The sequence below is a fragment of the Excalfactoria chinensis genome, chromosome 23 (genome assembly GCF_039878825.1).
Source record: "Excalfactoria chinensis isolate bCotChi1 chromosome 23, bCotChi1.hap2, whole genome shotgun sequence".
NCBI classification, from domain to species: Eukaryota; Metazoa; Chordata; class Aves; order Galliformes; family Phasianidae; genus Excalfactoria; species Excalfactoria chinensis.
The window spans coordinates 2,995,297-3,014,276 of NC_092847.1; the positions used below are offsets into that span (position 1 = coordinate 2,995,297).

General features: G+C 50.1%; 1 protein-coding gene across 3 annotated transcripts in view; it reads left to right on the forward strand.

Moving 5' to 3' along the window:
- The first annotated feature begins 1,327 nt into the window (after window positions 1–1,327).
- MAGI3 (membrane associated guanylate kinase, WW and PDZ domain containing 3) overlaps window positions 1,328–18,980 on the forward strand; it is a 37,383-nt gene continuing 19,730 nt past the window's right edge. For all 3 annotated transcript variants that reach the window (XM_072356343.1, XM_072356341.1, XM_072356342.1), the window contains exons 1-3: window positions 1,328–1,720; window positions 17,751–17,867; window positions 18,766–18,885. In XM_072356343.1, coding sequence (XP_072212444.1) covers window positions 1,399–1,720; window positions 17,751–17,867; window positions 18,766–18,885 — 559 coding nt within the window. In that variant the 5' untranslated portion in view covers window positions 1,328–1,398. The remainder of the gene's footprint in view (window positions 1,721–17,750; window positions 17,868–18,765; window positions 18,886–18,980) is intronic.

Consider the following 18,980-nt stretch of genomic DNA (forward strand, 5'->3'; position numbering starts at 1 on the left):
GCTGCAACACACGCTGGTCCCAGGCTGTGCTGTGGCTGCACATGGCCGGGGGTGACCCCCAGCAGCACCCACCGTGCCCACCTGGTCCCACAGCCCTCATTTCCCCACATCACCTCAGCACATCCACAGGCTTATCCCTCCCTGATGGTTCCGCACAGCGCTAAGCTCAAGATCCAGACTTAAACGCTCCATTACTACTTTTAGGCTCTAAATCCAACACGTAGACTTCAAACCCACGCTCAGCTGTGATTCTGTGTGACTGCACGACTCCCTCGGTTCACTTTCTGGGTCTTTATCTCCTCTTTGCATTCATAGGCAGCAGCAGTGCTTGATCGCATCGCAGACGTTCAGTGTGCGTCCCAGAGCGAGCAGCAGGGGGGGATTTGCATCGGCTGCCTCCTGATTCACACTGACAAGTCCTCTTAGTTCATCTTTTTAGCTCTTCTATACACAAAGCTCCGGCAGCAACCAGCTGCACTTAGGGCACACGCAGAGCAATCCCCGTGGTTGCCTTCTTGATTTCAGAGTGGCTGAACGGTGCTCGGGGGCAGGTTGCTGTGCACTCTGCGTGCCTCCGTGTTATAATTACTGCTGGGGGCTGCAGCCTCACGTCCAGCAGCGCCGTGTTTGCAGCTGGGAAATGGAGGCACACAGAGGATGTGAGCGGGGTGAATCTGCTGCAACGTCTCCCCCGAAACGTGGTTTATTCCCCCACCAGCACTGCAGCTGTTTGTAAACTTTACGTGATTATTTATGAGAGTTGGGGCCTATGGAACCTGATGGTTCATTTCTGCAGTGCAGAAGTAAGGGGGGCGAGAGAGGAGGCCATCACGATGCACGAATGCTGCAGTTGGTGCTGTGGTGATGCACGGACTGGGGTTGGTGCTCCAGCTCCAGGTGAGGGGTTGCAGGCGGTGCTCAGCCAGGCACAGCTCTGCATTCAGACCTGGCTTTGCTCTCTTAGCAACACAAGCAGCAGCATTGCAAGCGTTGGGCACAGGAGTGACTTTGTAGGCGTCCAAACGCAGCACCGCGATCCCCTCTCTGTCCTCACCACCCAACCGCGTCTCCACGCTCCAATTAAGCAGCATCCCGACACGGTTCCGCTGCCGTTTGATCGCTTTTGAGCTCTGACAGCCCCGTCTGCACGGCAGCACGTGGCCCTGCAGGACGGACACACAGACCGCAGGACGGACACACAGACGCAGCGCTCAGCAGCCCGGACAGTCCCGCCACCAAACGCCGCGCGCCGCCGTGACGTCACAAGCCCCGCCCCGTCAGGTTGGGGGCGGGGCCTGGGGTGGGGGCGGGGCGAGGCGGGCGGCGCCGCCGCGGCGGGCGGCAGTCGGGCGGCAGCGGCCGGTGCGGGAGGCGGCGCGGGCGCGCCCATGGTGCGGCATGTCCAAAACGCTGCGGAAGAAGCGGCACTGGCTGAGCAAGGTGCAGGAGTGCGTGGTGTCCTGGGGCGGCACGGCGGGCCCCGACCCCGAGCTGCTGCACGGCGGCGCCGAGCGCGGCGAGTTCCCGTACCTGGCGGGCCGCCTGCCGACGGGCAACGAGGGAGCGCCGGGCCCCGCGCTGCTGTCGGGCAAAGCGCCGGCGGCGGGAGACGTGCTGCTGGAGGTGAACGGCACCCCGGTGAGCGGCCTGACGCACCGCGACACGCTGGCCGTCATCCGGCACTTCAGGGAGCCCGTGCGCCTCAAGACCGTGCGCCCAGGTGAGCCCGCAGGCCGCGCCCGGCCGCTGCAGGCCCCGCGCCGCGGCCTAAGCACGGCGGCACCCGGAGCGCGCGGGGCGGGCGGAGCCGCGGGGCGGGCAGGGGCGGCTCCGGAGCTGGGCCCGGCGGGAGGGCCGCGCTCCGGTCGGGCCGTTCGCTCCGTTCGGTTGGGTTAGTTCTGAGCACGCCGTAGTTAAGGACCGACGTCCGATCGCTGTCGCTCGGTGTGCCCGGCGATCCCCGGCTGTGCCCGTGTGTCCAGCGGTGTCGCAGCGGTTGGCAGCTCCGCGCTTCTTATCTTTGTTCTGCGCTTATTTGCGATCCCCGGGTTGCCGCTTTGCTGTAGCTGATGTGTACCCGAAGGCAGCTTCCTCCTTTGGCCGCTAATGAAGGGTTACCTGCCGTGCCCTGATGGGTATCACCTTGATGCGGCGGAGCAGAAGTGAGCTGCAGTGCAGCCGGGTGCTCCGGGAGAGCGCTGAGTGGAACAGAGAAAACAGGAGGGGTAAATAAAGCGAGGCAGTAATAAAGCTGTATTTAAATGAGAAAGTTAATGGGAGGTGGATCTATAATGAGCATCAAATGGAGCTGCTTTTGCTCTGGAGGGCAGTGGGGATGTTCCTGTGCTGGGAGTTCCATAGCAGAGATGTCCCGGACTTCACATGACAGCAGCTGGAGACGATATTAGGATGATGTACGTGATGTGGAGCAGCAAGGTGCTGCAGGGTCCCACATATCGTGGTGGGACGGGGCTGGTGCTGAGCCCTGTGGGTACAACTGGCATTTCTTCTGCTGATTTTACGTAACTTTTGGAACAAATCATATCCGTGCTCGAGATGGAGCAGCTCTTCCAGCAGCCAGAACATATTGTGAGCTTATTTACCACATCAGATGGTTTTGGCAGCGAGCTTCTGTGTCAGACTCGCCGTCCTTAAACGCAGCACCTCGCAGCAGGCTGCTGCTGTTTCTATTGACACCGCGGTGCAGGGCAGAGCTCAGCAGGGCTCCTCTGCTCCCATGTGTGCTCCCAGCAGTGCTGGGGCTGCAGAGCTGGTGATGCATGAGGGCTGCCTTTGTGAGCGGGGCTGAGTGCAGGTGTGCAGCGGGTGGGAGCCGGGCTGCCTGCTGCTCCGAGCAGCCTTCCTTATAAAAGGCAGCACCAGCTTCGTGTGGCAGCAGCGAGATCCGTCTGTGATCCTTCTAGCAAACAGCACAGAACGTGTAAAATGGGGATTTCAAGATAGTGTTTGGTCTTGTTTGATAAGACACTCGAAGGATCCGAGTGCTAAATCGAACGCCATCTGTTAAGTGCGGATCGCGAACGATGGACCACTTTGTTGCTGGAGGAATCCTTCCTTCCCTCTCCGGCTGTGTTCTCTGCCCCACAGAGTCAGGCTGTGGGTTGATACTGTGCCCAAAGAACACGGTGATGGCTGTCAGCAGCCGTAGGTGTGTGCAATTTGTAACCTCCCGTTCCTCTCTATTCCAACATGTTATTCTTGGCATCGAGCATCTTGCCGTTCCTTTTTGTTTAAACCTCTCTGCCATCAGCGCCGTGATTTCACCAGCTCTAATTATTCCATTCTTTCTTAGTGTGTTAGCTCCAAATGATAACGAGGCCTCATGTGGCCAGTTAAGCAACCGCTGTGCTGCTGAACGCTCTGAATTGGTTCCCTTCAGGATGCTGCTCTGTGCTGCAATCAGCTGAGCTGGGCACCGTGGTGACATCAACCCCAGAGCCACCTCATGGTGCAGGGTTTGTAGGATGAGGTAACACGGTGCTTGTGCTCCAGGTGTTCTGGAAGCAAAGCCTCTCAGCTCAGACAGCTGTGATTGAGGCACCTGCATGTGTGTGTTGCTTGTGACACAGAGAGGGGTTTTTGTTTTGCTCTTACAGCCCAGCTTTCCCTGCCAGCCTGGAACTCACTCGCTTAAAATCCTCGCAGTGTCTGTTGGTGCTGCTTTGTGATGGCAGGAGGTGCTGTGCTCAGTGTGAACCAACATGAATCTTCATTAAAGCCACGGCTGCAGCCATGCATTGCTCCCAGCTGTAACCAGGGGCTCCTTGGATGCAGAACACGGCTGGGTTTTGTTGTCTCAGAAGATTCAATTTAATGCTTTTTCAAAGTTCTTTTCTGGGTTTATTTTGTTTTTGTAGCTTCTGTTTGAAGTTTATTTTTCAGCTGGTGGTTCTGAAAGTCTGAAGCATCTAATGAGCTGCATGCATGGAGGCTGGGAGCTAAAAGAAGTCCTCGCCTTTCGGTTGTTGCTCTGATGTGTAAGGCCTTTGAATGCATTCCTTTGCCTCTTCAGGATGCCTCCTCTTCAGAGCCGTCTCTTCACCTCCTCACCTGTTACTTAAACTGTGCATTGTTCCCCGAGCCAGAACAGTTTTCTTCTTTAAAGCAGTGTTGTTCAATGTGGGTGACGAAAAGCACGAGCTCTTCTGCTGTAGCTGAGAGTCGGTTCCTTACTTCATCCTGGAGGCTGCAGTGAGAAGGATTGCAGAGCTGCACTGAGCTGCTGTGAAGCCTGAACCCCCTCGAGTTCCCTTCTGTGTCACTGCTGGAGCTGCATTGTTGCTCTGTGCCCCGCAGTGCAGCTTTGGCTGTCAGTCCTGTGCTGCTGAACAGGGCAGTTTGCATAGCTTGATTCATCACATGAAAGCAGTGTGTAGTATGTCAGTAAGGAGTGAATCCCTTTGGATTGCCGTATCTCTTTAGTTATCTGCATGAGAACTGTGCGACTGGAATTCCAGCTCTGCCAGACCTCAGTGCGTTTCCATGTGGGTTCTGACTGCGTTCTACTTCAGTGCTGTTTCATTACTGACTTTGGTAATAAATACAATCAGACTAACAGCTGGGCTCTGATGAATATGGATCGTGGGTACTATATAAATACCAGAAGTGGGAATCAGGGAGAGCTGTCTAGAAAGGCATTATTTTCATCTGCATGGTAATGAAGCGTTCTTTCAAGAGGCGTTGAAGGCGATCAGCAAGGTTAGCGTGGCTGTGTGGGAATTACTGATCACTCAGCTTGCTGCATTTGGAAGCAGTGCTTTCATATCGATCCAAACTGGCCTTGTCCTGATAGGAGAACAGGAACCCGCTGCAGCAACAGCAGCAGTAACGTCCGCCCGGTGCTGTGTGCTCGGATCCAGCCGTGGTGGAAAACCTTTACTCTGTGGGACAGGAGGGTGGAATTACAGCACAGAGGAGCAGGACTGTGCCCGTGCTGTACAGAAGAGCAGCAATAAGAGCGTGTTGCTCCTCCTCTCACTGCAGGTAAGAGGTGAGGGAGCAGCAGCAGGAAGTGAGCGGTCACCAAAGAGGAGCTGAGCCCGGTGGTGTTTGCAGAGTGTGACTGCACGTACTGCAGGAGCATTGCACGGGGGAAGGCGCAGCCATTCCTTTGGATCCTCTGATTCCTTTGGATCCACTTTGGAGGACTTCCTGGCACCCCAGTGCTGGGCTGGGGGATGCCCTGCATGGAAAGCATTCTTCTGAGCAGTGATGGTTCAACCCCATGCGTGCTGTTGCACCTGGGAGATGCATGGCTGGGTGATGTTTACTCCATCCTGCATTCCTGGCTTGCAGGTTTACAGCACTCCACAGCTGTCTGCAGGCCGGGATGGGTTTACATCAAAACACCTTTAGAAGTTCCCAATCTATGATGCATCGCAGACTAAACACTGAAGGCACTTAAAAGAAGGAGCCCGCTCCCCTCCTGACAGCCCAGCCTCCAACCCACACCCTGTAGGTCTGGCCATTAGGCATCTCACTTTGTAGTGTAAATGCAAGGGAAGAGCTGAGTCCTGGAAATCCAAAGGAATGGTTGGTATGTTTTAGTGCTGTTTACCTTCTGGTAAGCAGATGGGGTTTGAGGTGCACAGCATCTGCCCCTCTCATGGTGACGAACAACACTGAAGGCTGTTTTGCATTTGGAAATGCAAAGTCAGGAGCTGTGTGCACTCATCTGCTGGGAATCGCTCTGAAAAACAACCGTGGATGCTCCGAAGTGCAGCCTGCGTGTAGTGAAGGAATAAGGAGCCATGGGTTTATCACGGAGCTCCTGAAATACCCCCGTGCAAAGAACTCACGTAGGGGGTGTTTCATTTCCCTCGGACTGGGGTTGTTTTGCAGTTAAATTCTGAGAGCAATTTGGTGCTCGTTATGCTTTGAGATTCAAATGGTGCGTCCCTTCTGTTAGGACAGCTTTGGTATGCAGGAGAGGAGGGAGCTGTGATTAGAGTCCTGGCACGCTGCTTTGCATCACGTTCATCATTTGGGAGGTTGGTCAGCTTTATGCATGCTCTGTGGTGGTGGTGGGAGCTGCCTGGGGCTGCATTGTGCACACAGCTGTGCTCATGGCAGGGTGAGAGGTGCTCACATGAGTTCCTCACTGAGCTGAACCAGGAGTGGGATGTGCAGGTGGGCCTTGTTTGCAGGGTTGGTTTTTGTGTCACCATGACACAGTATTGGCTGGAATGAAAGCAAGAGCACCCGGACAGCAAAGCACTTAAACCTCCTCCTGCCTTTAAGATTTCATCGTCCACAGATGCAACTTTGCTTTGGTTACAGCCCTTGGTGGTGGTGACCTTCGTCCGAGCAAAGGTTTGCTAAAGGCAGAGCTTGCTGGTACCGCTCATTAAATCCGAGAGGATTAACGTACAGTTTATTTCCTCTAAACCCACCGAACTATCAGGAAATAACTAAGCCCTGAAGTTTTAGGTTTGCGGAGATGATTTCCTCCTAATGCATGTACTTGGGAGGAACGTCCAAATCCCGTTACGTAAGAGGGAGGCAGAGTCCCCTATTAATCCCAGGGAATGATGTTTAATGGCTTGTTTCATCCGTTATTGGTCTAAAGAATTCCTCCGAAACCAGCTGACCCAAAGTGCCAGGGAAGTATTTTTACCTCTGTTGCTGAAACTATTACTGCTCAGTAATTTCACTAATCTCCTTTGCAGCGAGATTAGTTTGCAAATGCTTTGATGCAGGGAGGGCTGTGTTTGTGAAAACAGCTCAGTAGCCGCGGGCAGCGCCGAGTGGAAGTGCCAGCAAGTGAAAAGGAGCACAGCTCTGCTGCTGAGCAATGCTTTGAGCCATCCACCGCTTCACATTGACTGTGGTTTGCCATAGCTCCAGCCCTGCCCGGCTGTGTGCAGGACGTGGGGCAGGAGGTTCTGTGTTATGGAACAGCAGCACAACTTGTGGCAGCTCTGCTGCCCTACTTACATGGTGTAAAAATACCTAATCCTGAGGATTTTATTTCCCTCTCTGTAGGGCAGCGGAGAGTAATTACTTTTCTCTAGTGAAGGTAGAGATGCTGGAAAAGTTTAATTAATGCCCGTTAGGAGATGCCAGCGATACTGAAATGGATTCATCAGGGCAGGGCACTTAACGCCCATCAGGGCAGGGAGCAGTTGCATTGGACTGTATGTTTGACATTGAGTGGAAGTGGAATTAAGGAATAACCTCACCTCTGCTTCTTTATTTGCCTTCTAAAGGTGCTGGGAGTAAATGTGGAGCTACACGAGGGTGGCTCTGAATAAAGGAGCGCTTCAGTAAAGGTCTATTGTGCGTATCCAGATACCTGCTCTGTGCAACACTGCGCCCTGGCAGTAGTAAAGCATTTCAAAGGGACGGCTCCAGAATGAGAACGGTCAGGGGAGGATGACAGGAAAGGGAACAGTGCAATAAATAGAGGGGAAAAAGGCTGAGCTGTCAGTTCTGGTTTCCCTATTGGGGTGTGTGTACGAAGCTGCCTTCTGATTGATGGTGAATTGAGGACAGGAATTGGATTTAGCTTTGCCTTTAAAGCTGTCCTGTTATTTGAAGGCTGGGATGAGTGAGGTGGCTGCATCCAGCTCGGGCTGCTCTTTACGATAGAAAGCACAAAGTAGAAATGAAAACAGCACTTTTCTTACTGTGAAGTCGCTGCCTTTATCCCCTCTGCTTCAGCTGGTTCTGCTTCATAATGTGTTCTCAAGTAGTGGAAGAAGTTTGTTCTGAAGGTGAAAACTAACCTGCAGAGTTCTCGGATAGGAGGAGGTAACCGGAGTGTCTGCGGGACACGTGGGTTCATCAGTAATCCAAAGGCTCCCGTATTAATTACCATCAGTTAATAGACTCATCTACCAGTTCCAGTTTCCATGCGCTCTGCTGAGGCCGCTTCCTCACTAACTGAGATAAGGAGAGGAGAAATGTTGAGAAGCAGATGCTGCGTGACCAAGTACCCAGCTGTGCACTAACAAAATGAATCTCCTGGTAATTAGTTAACAATTCCTTGGCAGTCAGAGGCATATGTAAAACAGTAAACACAGCATGGGGAAATAATGATCATAAAGAAACATTAAAAGCACTTTCTGAGCTTTAAAACATTGGCAGCATCCTTTCAGCCATCTGTGTTGCTGAGGAGCTGACTGCTCGCTAAGTCATGCCAAGGTCAGAGCTGACTTGCAGCCCTTAACCCTTTGGCAGTGAGATGTAACGTCCTGCTTGCTGAGCGTGGTTGTGTAGCAGCACGGCAATCAGCAAAGGAAAGCAATGGTGTGAGTGGTGCTGACACAGCAGTAGATGCTTCTTATGGAAGGAGAGCTGCAAGGTGGGCTCAGATGGCCGTAGTGCAACTGAATTGTTGTTAAGTTTGTTCCGATGCTGTTGGTGTAGCCCTGGGGAGAAAATAATGTCACACCAGAGCTGTACCAATGCTTTCAGTCCTTTGGAAGTGTGCACCATCTGCATCCTCCTGGGGATGTAACATTGCTGCATCACCACAGCAGTCCCTGCTCTGTGCTGCAAATTGTGCTTGCACGACTGTGAACGTAAATGATGAACAATTGGTTGGGACAGGAAACGTAATCAATCAATTAAAGCCTAATGAAGCTTCTACTCAAAAGAGTGTCTTCATCTGCTAAAGTGTGACATGGGCTGCTGCGAAGGGGTGGTCTGTAATTGCGTGCTGTGATGCTTTGCAATTAAACTTGGCCGTACCTGTAATCAATATGGCCGTGGGCAAGGTGCGTTTGTTAATGTGATGCAGAGGAGTGCTGACCTAGAACACAATGTCAGTGTTTTTAAATCCCTGGGAGTCCTTGGGAGCGCAGTGAGGCACGGCTGTGTGTGCTGGAGCCTGAATTTATTGCTGCTCTGCCTCTGTGGCACAGCAGGAGATGTCCTCGGGGAATGTCAGCGCTGTGTTGGAGGTGCTGGGCCGTCCAGAGCTCCTGGAAACCACCAAAGCTTCAGTGCTGAGTGCAGGATTTAGGGCGGAAACGTCTTGAAAATGGGGATGAAGTTTTAAACAAGAAGAAACCCCAGAGTGTGGCAGATGGAAGGTAAGGCGTTGTTAAAGTATTTGTGTGGATGGCTCTGCCCCGTGATGGATGCTGATGGGTGAGGAGCACATGGGAACGGCAGGGAGAGGAAGCGGAGCCGATAATAAATGCCTCCTTTTGGCTGCAGTTCACGGTAATTCTTCATTTTTCATGGTCAGTCTAATCCCAGCGTGCGAAGCTGAACTGCTCACGGGTAGTTTTTGTGTGGTTAAAGAGCTAATCTCCAGCCCGAGTTGATATGGACAGAGCTGTCTGCTCAACAAAGCTCTCTGATTACATTGCAGCGTGAGCCAGCGCATGGGAATGAGCCGTGCTGTTAGGAGAGCAGCGATGCACAGAGCAAGGGGATGTGGGGGCAGCTGTGGGGTCCCAGAGCAGAGCTTGCTGCTGGGCTCGGGCTGCCAGCTGTGCTGATCCACGAGGTTCCTTGCTGACGGGGCTTCCCACGTCTCAGGAGAATACAAGTGTCACTGTCGAACTGCTGCTCTGCCCAACTCCAGCCCGAAATAGGTTAGTGGGCCTAGAAATTATGCACAGTGTAATTGCGTGCCTTGCTTCCTATGAAAAGTAGGCTAAAAATAAGCCTGTGTAGTATTTGAATAAGTTCTAATCAGTGCATTCCTAACAAAAAAAAAGCAAAAAAGGTCTTGGCATGTGAACACGTACCCTTCTGCTGGGGAAGTAATGCCAAGTCCCAAACAGATTAAATGGCTTGTGTAACACAGAGCAGCTGCGAGGACATTTTTCTTTGGGGATGTGACTGAAATGTGTCGTTTCTATAGAACTTCACGCTGCTTAAGCAATAAGGTATGGTATGTTATCCATGTGTCAGTACGGGAAATGTGATGCTACGTTAGGGCAGACAGCAGGGCAGACCGTGTTTGCCCAGGGCAAAACCAGTGCAAGTCCTCCATTTGGGACCCTTTGTCAGAGGGGGCTGTTGCAGCAGTGCTTGCTAAGTGTTAGTAACCGAAGCGACACGTTAGCTGCAGGTTACAATAGGGAGGCATTAATATTAGAGCAGTTGTGTTCATCTGTGTATGTTAATCGCGCCTCCTGGAGCAAATGGGTTTGTTTCAAATCTCAATAAATCATTTTCTCTGCTGTGAACGTCCCAAGACCCCACATTGGAAACGTGAGGGAATGAATGGAAGATTGTCTATAAATCTGGAACAACAAGCTGTAGTTACCCTGCAGAAATTTGCCTCATTGTTTGCATTGCTCGCCTTTGTTTTGCAGCGTTCCGGCTCCATATCTGCTCAATTACGAGCAGATTAAACGTTTTTATGTATTATTATAACCTTAGCAGCTATGGGGGATTCTGATTTCATAGCTGTGATGTCTGTGTGCAGCTCTGCAGAGCGAGAGCAGCAGCGCCAGCATTGCTCCTACCAGACAGCCCCCGCAGGTGCGCTCGTTTGCACGCTGATTAAAACTCAGCAAGAGACGGAGCGCATAATTAGGAAGCCTTAATAAAGTCATCCGTGCTATTCTTAGAACAGCCCTGAGGTTTGTAAGGTTTTGGACAGTTTTGGACCCTTCAGCTTTTGGTAGCATGGGCTTTGGGTGCACGTGAGCAGTGTGACCACGCAGCAGATCACGTTGTGTCCTGTCCTGCTAATGGGGCTTGGCTTAATTTCCTGCGACGATGTCAGCAACCTGCTGGCTCTCCTGCTTTGCATTTCTGCTTTGCTTTCAGCAGCAAGGTTTGATCTGACAAATCTAAGCTTTGTTTGGGGAGGTCCTTCAAGCTGTCCAAGCTGCATTCATTGAGAGATACCCATGTCTGCCTTGAGCCTGGCAATGATGGAGGAGTTCTTCCGAGTTCTTCGTCATCAGTGTGAGCACGACTTGAGCTGGTAGCCATGTGCCGTTCTGGCAGATGGAATATTATGGGGGCTGCTAGAAATAGGACACAGCAGTGCTGAGGGCCTGGGGGATGGGCAGCACTTGCAGTAGCCAGAGGGAGCGGTGGTTGTCCTGCTGAGCTGCAGCTCCAGCTTCATCTGGTGCATGAAGAGCCGGACCTCTGACATCCAATCCAAACCTTTGCTCCTCAGGCTTAAAGCCATTCTCCCCTGTCCTCTCACTGTGTAAATTCTTGTGACCTGTGGCACTTGCAGGAGGTTGCGAGGTGCTCCATCTCTCCCATGTACTGTGATACAACAGACCTCCCAGTGAAGTGTGGGGATGCATCTTGAGAAAAACAGAGCAGCAAAATGTTTCTTGAGTCTATAGCAAACCTTGATAAATATGCATAGGATTGTTGATCTTTTCTGTGCGTCTTCCTGAGGAAAACAGCGAATCAAAGACAAGAAAGTCACCATATGTTATGCAAAAGGTCAAACTGTTCTCTTGCGGAAAGTTCTTTTGCATTTCCCACTGTTGAGCTGAAGGAAACGGTTCTGTTTGCGTTTCGTTTGAAACCCATTCATTACTTGGAATCATTTGAGCTCTCCTCGTATCTCCTCCAGTGTCTGATCTTATATCAGAAACAGCTGTGCAGCTCTTTGTGCTCTGCCATTCTCCTCTTTAATAATAGCTGTGCTAAAATACTTGGCGTTATCAGAGCAACCCCTACCCCGCTGTAATTCTCCCGACTCTATTTCCACGGCTGATGGATTTTTGTGTGCGTGCAACGCATTGCTGTAATTACATCTGATAATATTACATTTGAAGCTTGGCATCTGAAAGTTTGCTCATAGGATTTTCCCTTTGAAAACCCAGGCAGGCGACGTCTCAGGCTGTGCTACCACTGCATCACACAGGACAAAGTGAAGCTGAGGTCGGTGTCCCCCCAGCTCTCCCTTGGTCCCTTTGGGTCTTGGGGCAGCACTCCATAGATGGAAGCAGAATCTTTCTATGGGAAAACCTTTCGGATCCACACTGCTGGGTCCTCATTCCTTGCTTCCAAGCTTGTCAACTGTGACACATCTGTTTGCAAACTGAGGGAATTGTTAGTTGGGTAACAAGTGTTATTTTCATACGCCAACCAAATGGCACTGAAAGAATCCTGTAAATGCCATCTATTTTCTGCCAGTGTTTTCTTGCTTCCTTCTGCACCGAGCAAAACACTTTCTCTGGTAGTGGATGAGGAACCTCGCCGTGGATGCCCACAGATGGGAGGCTTCTGCTGCAGCGTGTTTTGCTGTTTCCACACCACCACAAATAAAACCAAAGGGCAGAGCACAGCTCCTGCTGCTCACACTTCACCTCTCATCCTTCGCAGCCCTCGGTGTGTTTCAGAATGAAGCTGTGTTAGAGCTCCCATTTCCTGCTGTTTTCTGTGCATGATGCAGCTGAGGTGGGCTGTGTGAAGGAGAGCTCGGGCTACATGCAGGCACTACCAGGAATAGAATCATAAGCTTTGTGCTTCAATCTGGATAAACTGGTTTTTTTATCATTTATTTCTGTACCATAAACCAAACGTTTGGTATTTTGAAGGCTGTGATAAATGATTTCTTAAGGCAGCAAGGCTTATCTGCACCACAACTTCTGTAAACACAAATGTATGACCAGGATTTCATTGGACAGAGTGCAACAAACTGCAATTAAATAAGCCTTTCAGCATAAACCTTTTAATATTTTCTCAGCTTTCAAGTGGTAAACGAGTCTGCTTTAACGGGCTGCTGTGACTTTGAACTGCTTTGAGCTTTTCTTCTACACAAAAGGCTCCATGTAAATTCTGCTGTGCGTTGTTCTGCATCCGTCATGCAAAGGCAGCTCTGTCAGTGTGACATCCCCTGTACATTAGGGTGGGTTTGCAGCATATCTTTAACGACACATCACCGTGAGAGATCCTTAATTCAATTCTCTTGAAAGCAGATTGACGCTAGCAGCATTCTCTCAGCAGGTCACCAGCAAATGCTCTTCACCCCTGTTTCTTTACAGCTCAAAGAAGCGAGCTTTGCTGTTGTAGCTAGAAGTTCACACATAGGTTTTGCTGCCTTCCTCTGTGCAGTGCTGCTGCATCCCAGCCCATCCAGTCTGTCCCGTCCTGTTGCTCCCCAGCCTTGGGGCGTTTGGTGGAGATGTGTAAAACCAGTCCTGTAAAAGCATCCATTTGCATAGCTCTTCAGGGTTCAGTTATAAAGCAATCCGTGCTCTCCTTGTCTTCACTCAAACCATTTATTCCCTGCAGACGTTTCGTGAGGCGAAATTCACATCCCAGGAGGCTTTAGCAAAATTCTTCATGAGCGTTTGAATGCTTTTGTAAAGCCTCCGACTGAGGAATTTAATGTATGTATTAAAAATATTTGCTCTTTAGAGCATGGTTCTGAGTTGCTGGACTTGCTTTCATGCCCATCTGTGTTCCCAAACATCCCAGCTTGCTTCCACCTGTGCTCTTCCACTTCTCCATCCCTGCACTTTGAGCAGCTCTCATTCTGCATCTCCAGCAAAGCCTTGTGCTGAGGGAGGAGGTGAGGATGCTGCTCATACAGCCAGAACAGATTAGCTGTCTGTCTTCACGACCTTTAAAAACCTAACCAGTTGTTTTTTTGTGTGGTTTCTGGCTTGTTTTTTGTTCGTTTGTCTTTGTGAAAGGTACCGTTTTGCATTTCAAATCCAAAAGTTAATAATTAAAACACTTCTCATGCATTTGGCTCTTCTCCCACCTTTGTTCCAGAAAATCAAGTTCTTTACCTTATCCGTTCTGCTCGGTGTGAAGGGGGAACTTGTGATGGGTTGAGAAACATCCCCACCCAACCTATGGTTGGTGCCCATATGTGGCTGGTGGGGCAGCAGGGCCCTGCAGGACTTTGACCATCACATTGGGTCCTGGCAGGACGCTCCCAGCTGTACCTGCAGCTCTGGGTGCAGTGGGCATTCCAAGCAGCGTGCTGCAGGCCCACTGAAAGGCAAACAGCACAATATATCCCCCTTCCCAAGGTGCTGCTCTGCTCTCAGTGCTGTGAGCATCCTGTAGCAACCTGCCTGTAATTGCCGGGTAGCATATAGGAGTTGTTAAGTGTTGTGAGCTGAACCCGCTGATTTTCTTTCTGGTTGTCCATTAGGAGATAACGCAGCAGCTGATTGCTCTTTTTAAGAAGCTGTTACCTGATTCTCTTTCATGCTTTTAGGAGGCAGTGGCTGTGCTCGAGCTGAATTACAACCCCCTGTGAGTCGTTGCTGTGCACGTGTGGCTTTGCTTTCCTGGAGCAGCACACCTGGTTTGTGCAGCTGGAAGCAGCTTTTGCTTAGTCAAGTCAGAGACCAATTAACGTTACTTCTATCTTAATATCCCAGGTTTAATTAAATGGTAGGTGTTCTCCCTTGCCCAATGCAGTGGTTCGTGCTGCAGTCTGAGCACAGCCCCACACTCTTGGCTGTGTCACAGTGCAGGGAATCCCCTCAGTGTCCCCACCGTTCCCACTGGAAACCAGAATCTCACAGCAGGATCTAATCCGTGCTTTTTTTTCCTTCTTTAATGCTCAAAAAACAAACAAACAAACCCCTCTGAGCCTCTGGATAATCTGGGGAGGGGCTGAGGGGATTTAGGGTGAGCAGTGGGCAGTGTTTGTGTGCGAGTTTACTGCAGTTCAGGAGCTCTGTGGGTCCGTATCACAGGGCAGTGGGTTTCATGCAGGATGCTCTTCCCATAGCCGTGCCTTATGGCCCTCTCCTCTCCCATGGGCCTGCAGGCAGTGCCCAAGCTGGGTCTGTCTGCTGGGCCTGGTGTCTGTGCATCCACTGGGCCTGGTGTCCATCTGTCTGCAGTGCTCTTTGTGACACCCACAGCATCCATTGCCTTGAAGTACGTTTCCATGCTGGGTGCATTGCCCTACCAATGGATCTTGTCATTTGCTGGGGAAGCGAACGTGCTTTTAACCAACTGCTGCTTGGAAAAGTTGCTTTTCTTGTTAACAACGAGGTATTTTTTTTAAAGGAGAAAAGGAAAATGCCTCCCAACGCCACTGTTTAGCATATAGAGGTCATTGTCTCCGCAGCTGTTGGCATGGAAACGGCACTGAGCTCCAGCACAGTGCGGTGCCCGCGTGTGTTCACACCTGTGGGCATTGCTGTCACGCAGCCCTTGCACCCACAGCATCGCCCACAGCTACCTGTGCAGTCACGGTCGTGGTTGGGCAGTGATTCATGTATCAGAACTGTTCTGCTGGTGCCGGTAATTCAGCAGTGGGCTCGTTGGGGTTAATTCTAGTCAGGCTGTAGCAGGAAGCGGCTGTTTGTGGCTGTGTACTCAGCATTCCCGACTGGGGTGCAGATTTACCCCTCGGTTTATGAGGTGACAGCAGAGGGCTGCTGCCCTGTTTGTCCCCAGGTCTGTCCTCAGATCAGCTCTGTGCCTTGCGGTGCTGCCGAAGCCTTTCTGTTAGCGTGCTTTTCCTCCCGGATCCTCACTTAAACAGTTCCTTTGTGGTTAATTTAAATGAAACCTGAAAGCAAGAGGATTGTGCCTGTTCATCTTAGCGAACCTGAGCGGTATAAAGGATGTTATTCCTCTCGACTGGTCCCTGTGTTGTGTGTGCCATCCATAAGAGACGGCTCAGCAGCACAGCACACAGCAGCATTGCATTTAGCTTTCCTATTGCTCCTGGGCTCTGCTGGGCAGGCTGTATGCAGAGCGTGCTGCTGGGCTCCTGCAGGAGGAGGTAGCTGCCTCTTGCATAGAAACGGGCCCTAGAGGCCGCCTGGAGCATCCTCACTCTTCCTTCAGTTTCCTGCTTTTTAATGCATGCCACTCGCTGTGACCTTCCCTCATTTTCTCTCTGCCAAGTGTTTTGTTTGACTTTCTCCCCTTTTCCCCAGGCAGTGCTTCCAGCTTTGTGGTTGTGGTCTTGAGAATGCAGCCCAATCTGCGGGGGTAACGTTCAGATTAACCCCATAGCGTTGGCCCATCCTTAGGAGCAGCTTTGGTTTTACTTTTTCTTTTGGAATGAGCTGGTATTTATTGAGAAGCGTTTATGAGCTTTTATGTTTTAGAGGGGAAGATGAGCGAATAAAGGCTCTGCAGGTCCACGTCCCATTGGGATTTCTTCCACTTGCCAAGCCTTCCATGCATGCAGCTCTCAGAGCATAGCTAAGAACCAGGATCATCCGCCGTGGGGAAATCCTCCCCTATCGATCAGTGCAGAGATGTGCTGGTGTTGCTCAAGTGCAGCGCTGTGGGTTGGGCTTTGACAGGGAGATGGATGGGCCCTTTTAGTAGTAAAACATTTTTAAATGTTGAGAAACCATCTTGTCTGCAAACAATGAAGAGATTTACGGTAAGAAATGGAAAATATTCTTCTTGCTGGAGATTACACCATTTGTTTTCATTTTCCGTGACATGTTTTGCTCATTATGCTGCAGGAATCGAATCCAAAGCTTCATAAAGAAAAGCGCCTGATTGCAAAGCAGGGAATTCAGCTCAGGGTTTGCTGTCATAACAGCAGAGAGCACTTCACCCATGGGAGCACTGCAGAGTCCTGTGCCTGGGAAGCATTGAGGGGCTGAGAACTGTGCTGCTCACCCCACCCACATGGGGTAATCCATGCAGTGTTTGCTGTACCCCCAGCATGCGGTGAGGGTTGCACTGTGGGGTCGTCTTTATGCTTTTCATGTCTCTGAATGTCGTTTCTTCAGCACTAAATGAGGGTGAGATGTGAACCCTGGAGTTCAGGGCTGAACTCAACCCCTAACTGGCATCTCACATAGGGACATTTGTCTGGGCTTTAAGGTACAGATGAGCTTCGTGTTACGGCTGATGTGGGTCTGGTGCCCCATTCCAGCAGTAGCATCTCAGCACCCTTCAGAGGCTCCGGTTACAATCACTCATACAACAGTTTCCTTACATTTTGTAACCTGTTGCTGACTTCCTTTCAAACAAGGCATTGAACATTACAACCCTTGTTCCCGTTGTGCTGCACCGGTATAAACACGCTGCCGGCCATCTCCTGCATTGCATTTAAGAGGCAACAACTAAAAGTCTTTTTCCCTGAAGCCCTGAGTGTTCTGCTGTAGTACATAACTTAAATTTATCAGGGTCACTGAACCCTATTTAATGTGCTTTCTGGGAAGATGACAGGGTACAAAAGATTGTTTTGTACCCTTCTGTCAGAAGGATGAGGCAGTAATACAAGAGCTCGCTTATTTGTGTGCTGAAGGGGCCGTGGCTGTCTAGTGATGTGGCAGATTTGCTAATGATACCTGACAGAAGTATTGCAAAGGAATAATTGTATAAAAACACAAAACAAACCAAAAAATCCCTCTTCCATCATGCGGTGTTTTTTTTTAAAAGCAAATATTCTCTTTTTGTAGCATCGAGAATGCAGGTTCGTGGTGACCAAGTATTGAACTCAGGTAGTCTAAGCAGTGGCAGTAAATGGAGTGGAAGGTATTACCTCCTTGTGTGTTTTGAAGCAGCTTTCTGTCTGTGTGGAGTCTGAATTTTGATCTCAGATTTCATATCTTAACACTTTGTATTTCAAATTACTTCATTCTTGCTTAGGAGGTTCTGAGGCTGGAGGGCTGTTGCTCAGTTGGGCTTAGAATCACCTTGCCATATTTACACCGACCTTAGCAAGGCTTTAGCAGTCTGTTTCCTGCTGCGGTTATTCAATTTAAAGCAACCCAAGTCTTGCTGCTGCTTTCTTTTCTTCACGAGATACACAGCAGTGAAATACCATTGTTGGCATTTTATTTTCTTGGCTCAATGCTCACAAGAAATGCTTTTGTTTGTTTGTTTTTAAGGAAAAGTCATCAACAAAGATTTGCGTCACTATTTGAGCCTTCAGTTCCAGAAGGGCTCCATAGACCATAAACTCCAGCAAGTGATCAGAGACAATCTCTACTTGAGAACCATCCCTTGTAAGTATGTAATGGTTGGCCTCTGATCTGCTTGTGCTCACCAGCACCTCGTACAAGAGCTTTACACGTCTCCTCTCTTAACATGGTGTGTAGTTCCACCTTTTGGCAAGAGAGTTCAGAGCTCAGAGTATTTCAGGAGTATCTGTGTTTAGTTCTTTGGAAGTTATAGTTGTTAGAATAGATGTTCCTCAGAACAATCAAGCAAACATCATGTGAACACATCATGACTTCTGGGATGTCATACACAGGTAGTTGGGAGGTTACATAGAATGGCCTGGGCTGGAAGGGACTCCGAGGATCATGAAGCTCCAACCCCCCTGCCATAAGTTGTGGTGACAGAGGATGCGATGAACCTGCTGGGTAATGCTGTTAAGAAAGCACGAGGAGATGGTGGCAAGAGGCAGAGTGTGTCTGTGAGCAAGGCAAGGACAAACTGAGAGTCACAGCAAGACTTAATTAGCTGGAGGAGCTGGATGGACACAGGTCTCTTTAGTCATGCCAGCCCTTCTGTTCTGTGCATCTGCTAGCATCGCAGTCCAACCAGCACCAAAATACCATAGCTCTTAAAGAGTTACCCAGAATCCCAGCCTGCCTGGCCCATGTAATCATCAGCTTCTCCACTGTAAGGTTTTGGTTCACTGAGCTTAAGGAAAATTTTCTAATTACTGCCTCATTTTGCTTTTTTTCCTCCTTCCTCCACATCATAACTTATCATTCCTACACGATCTCTTGGCCTAGTTTTTACACATTATTGTTCACTTGCTTGCATAGCAGAATGAGGTCATCATTGTATGAAGCCTCAAAAATATCTTGTTTTCACTTACTTTGACAGCAGACTGTGTTTGATAAGAAATCAGGATTTAAGTACCTTACAGTTGTGTTTTCTCTGTTTTTCCAGGCACTACGAGGGCTCCCAGAGATGGGGAAGTCCCCGGCGTAGACTATAATTTCATTCCTGTTGAGCAATTCAAAGCACTGGAAGAAAGCGGAGCCTTGCTAGAAAGTGGAACGTATGATGGTATGTTGGTGAAGCTTATTGGAACAGGAATTAATATCCAGTGCTCACATCCACTATCTTGCTCTAAGCGTAGCTCTCTGTATCCAGGAGGTGCC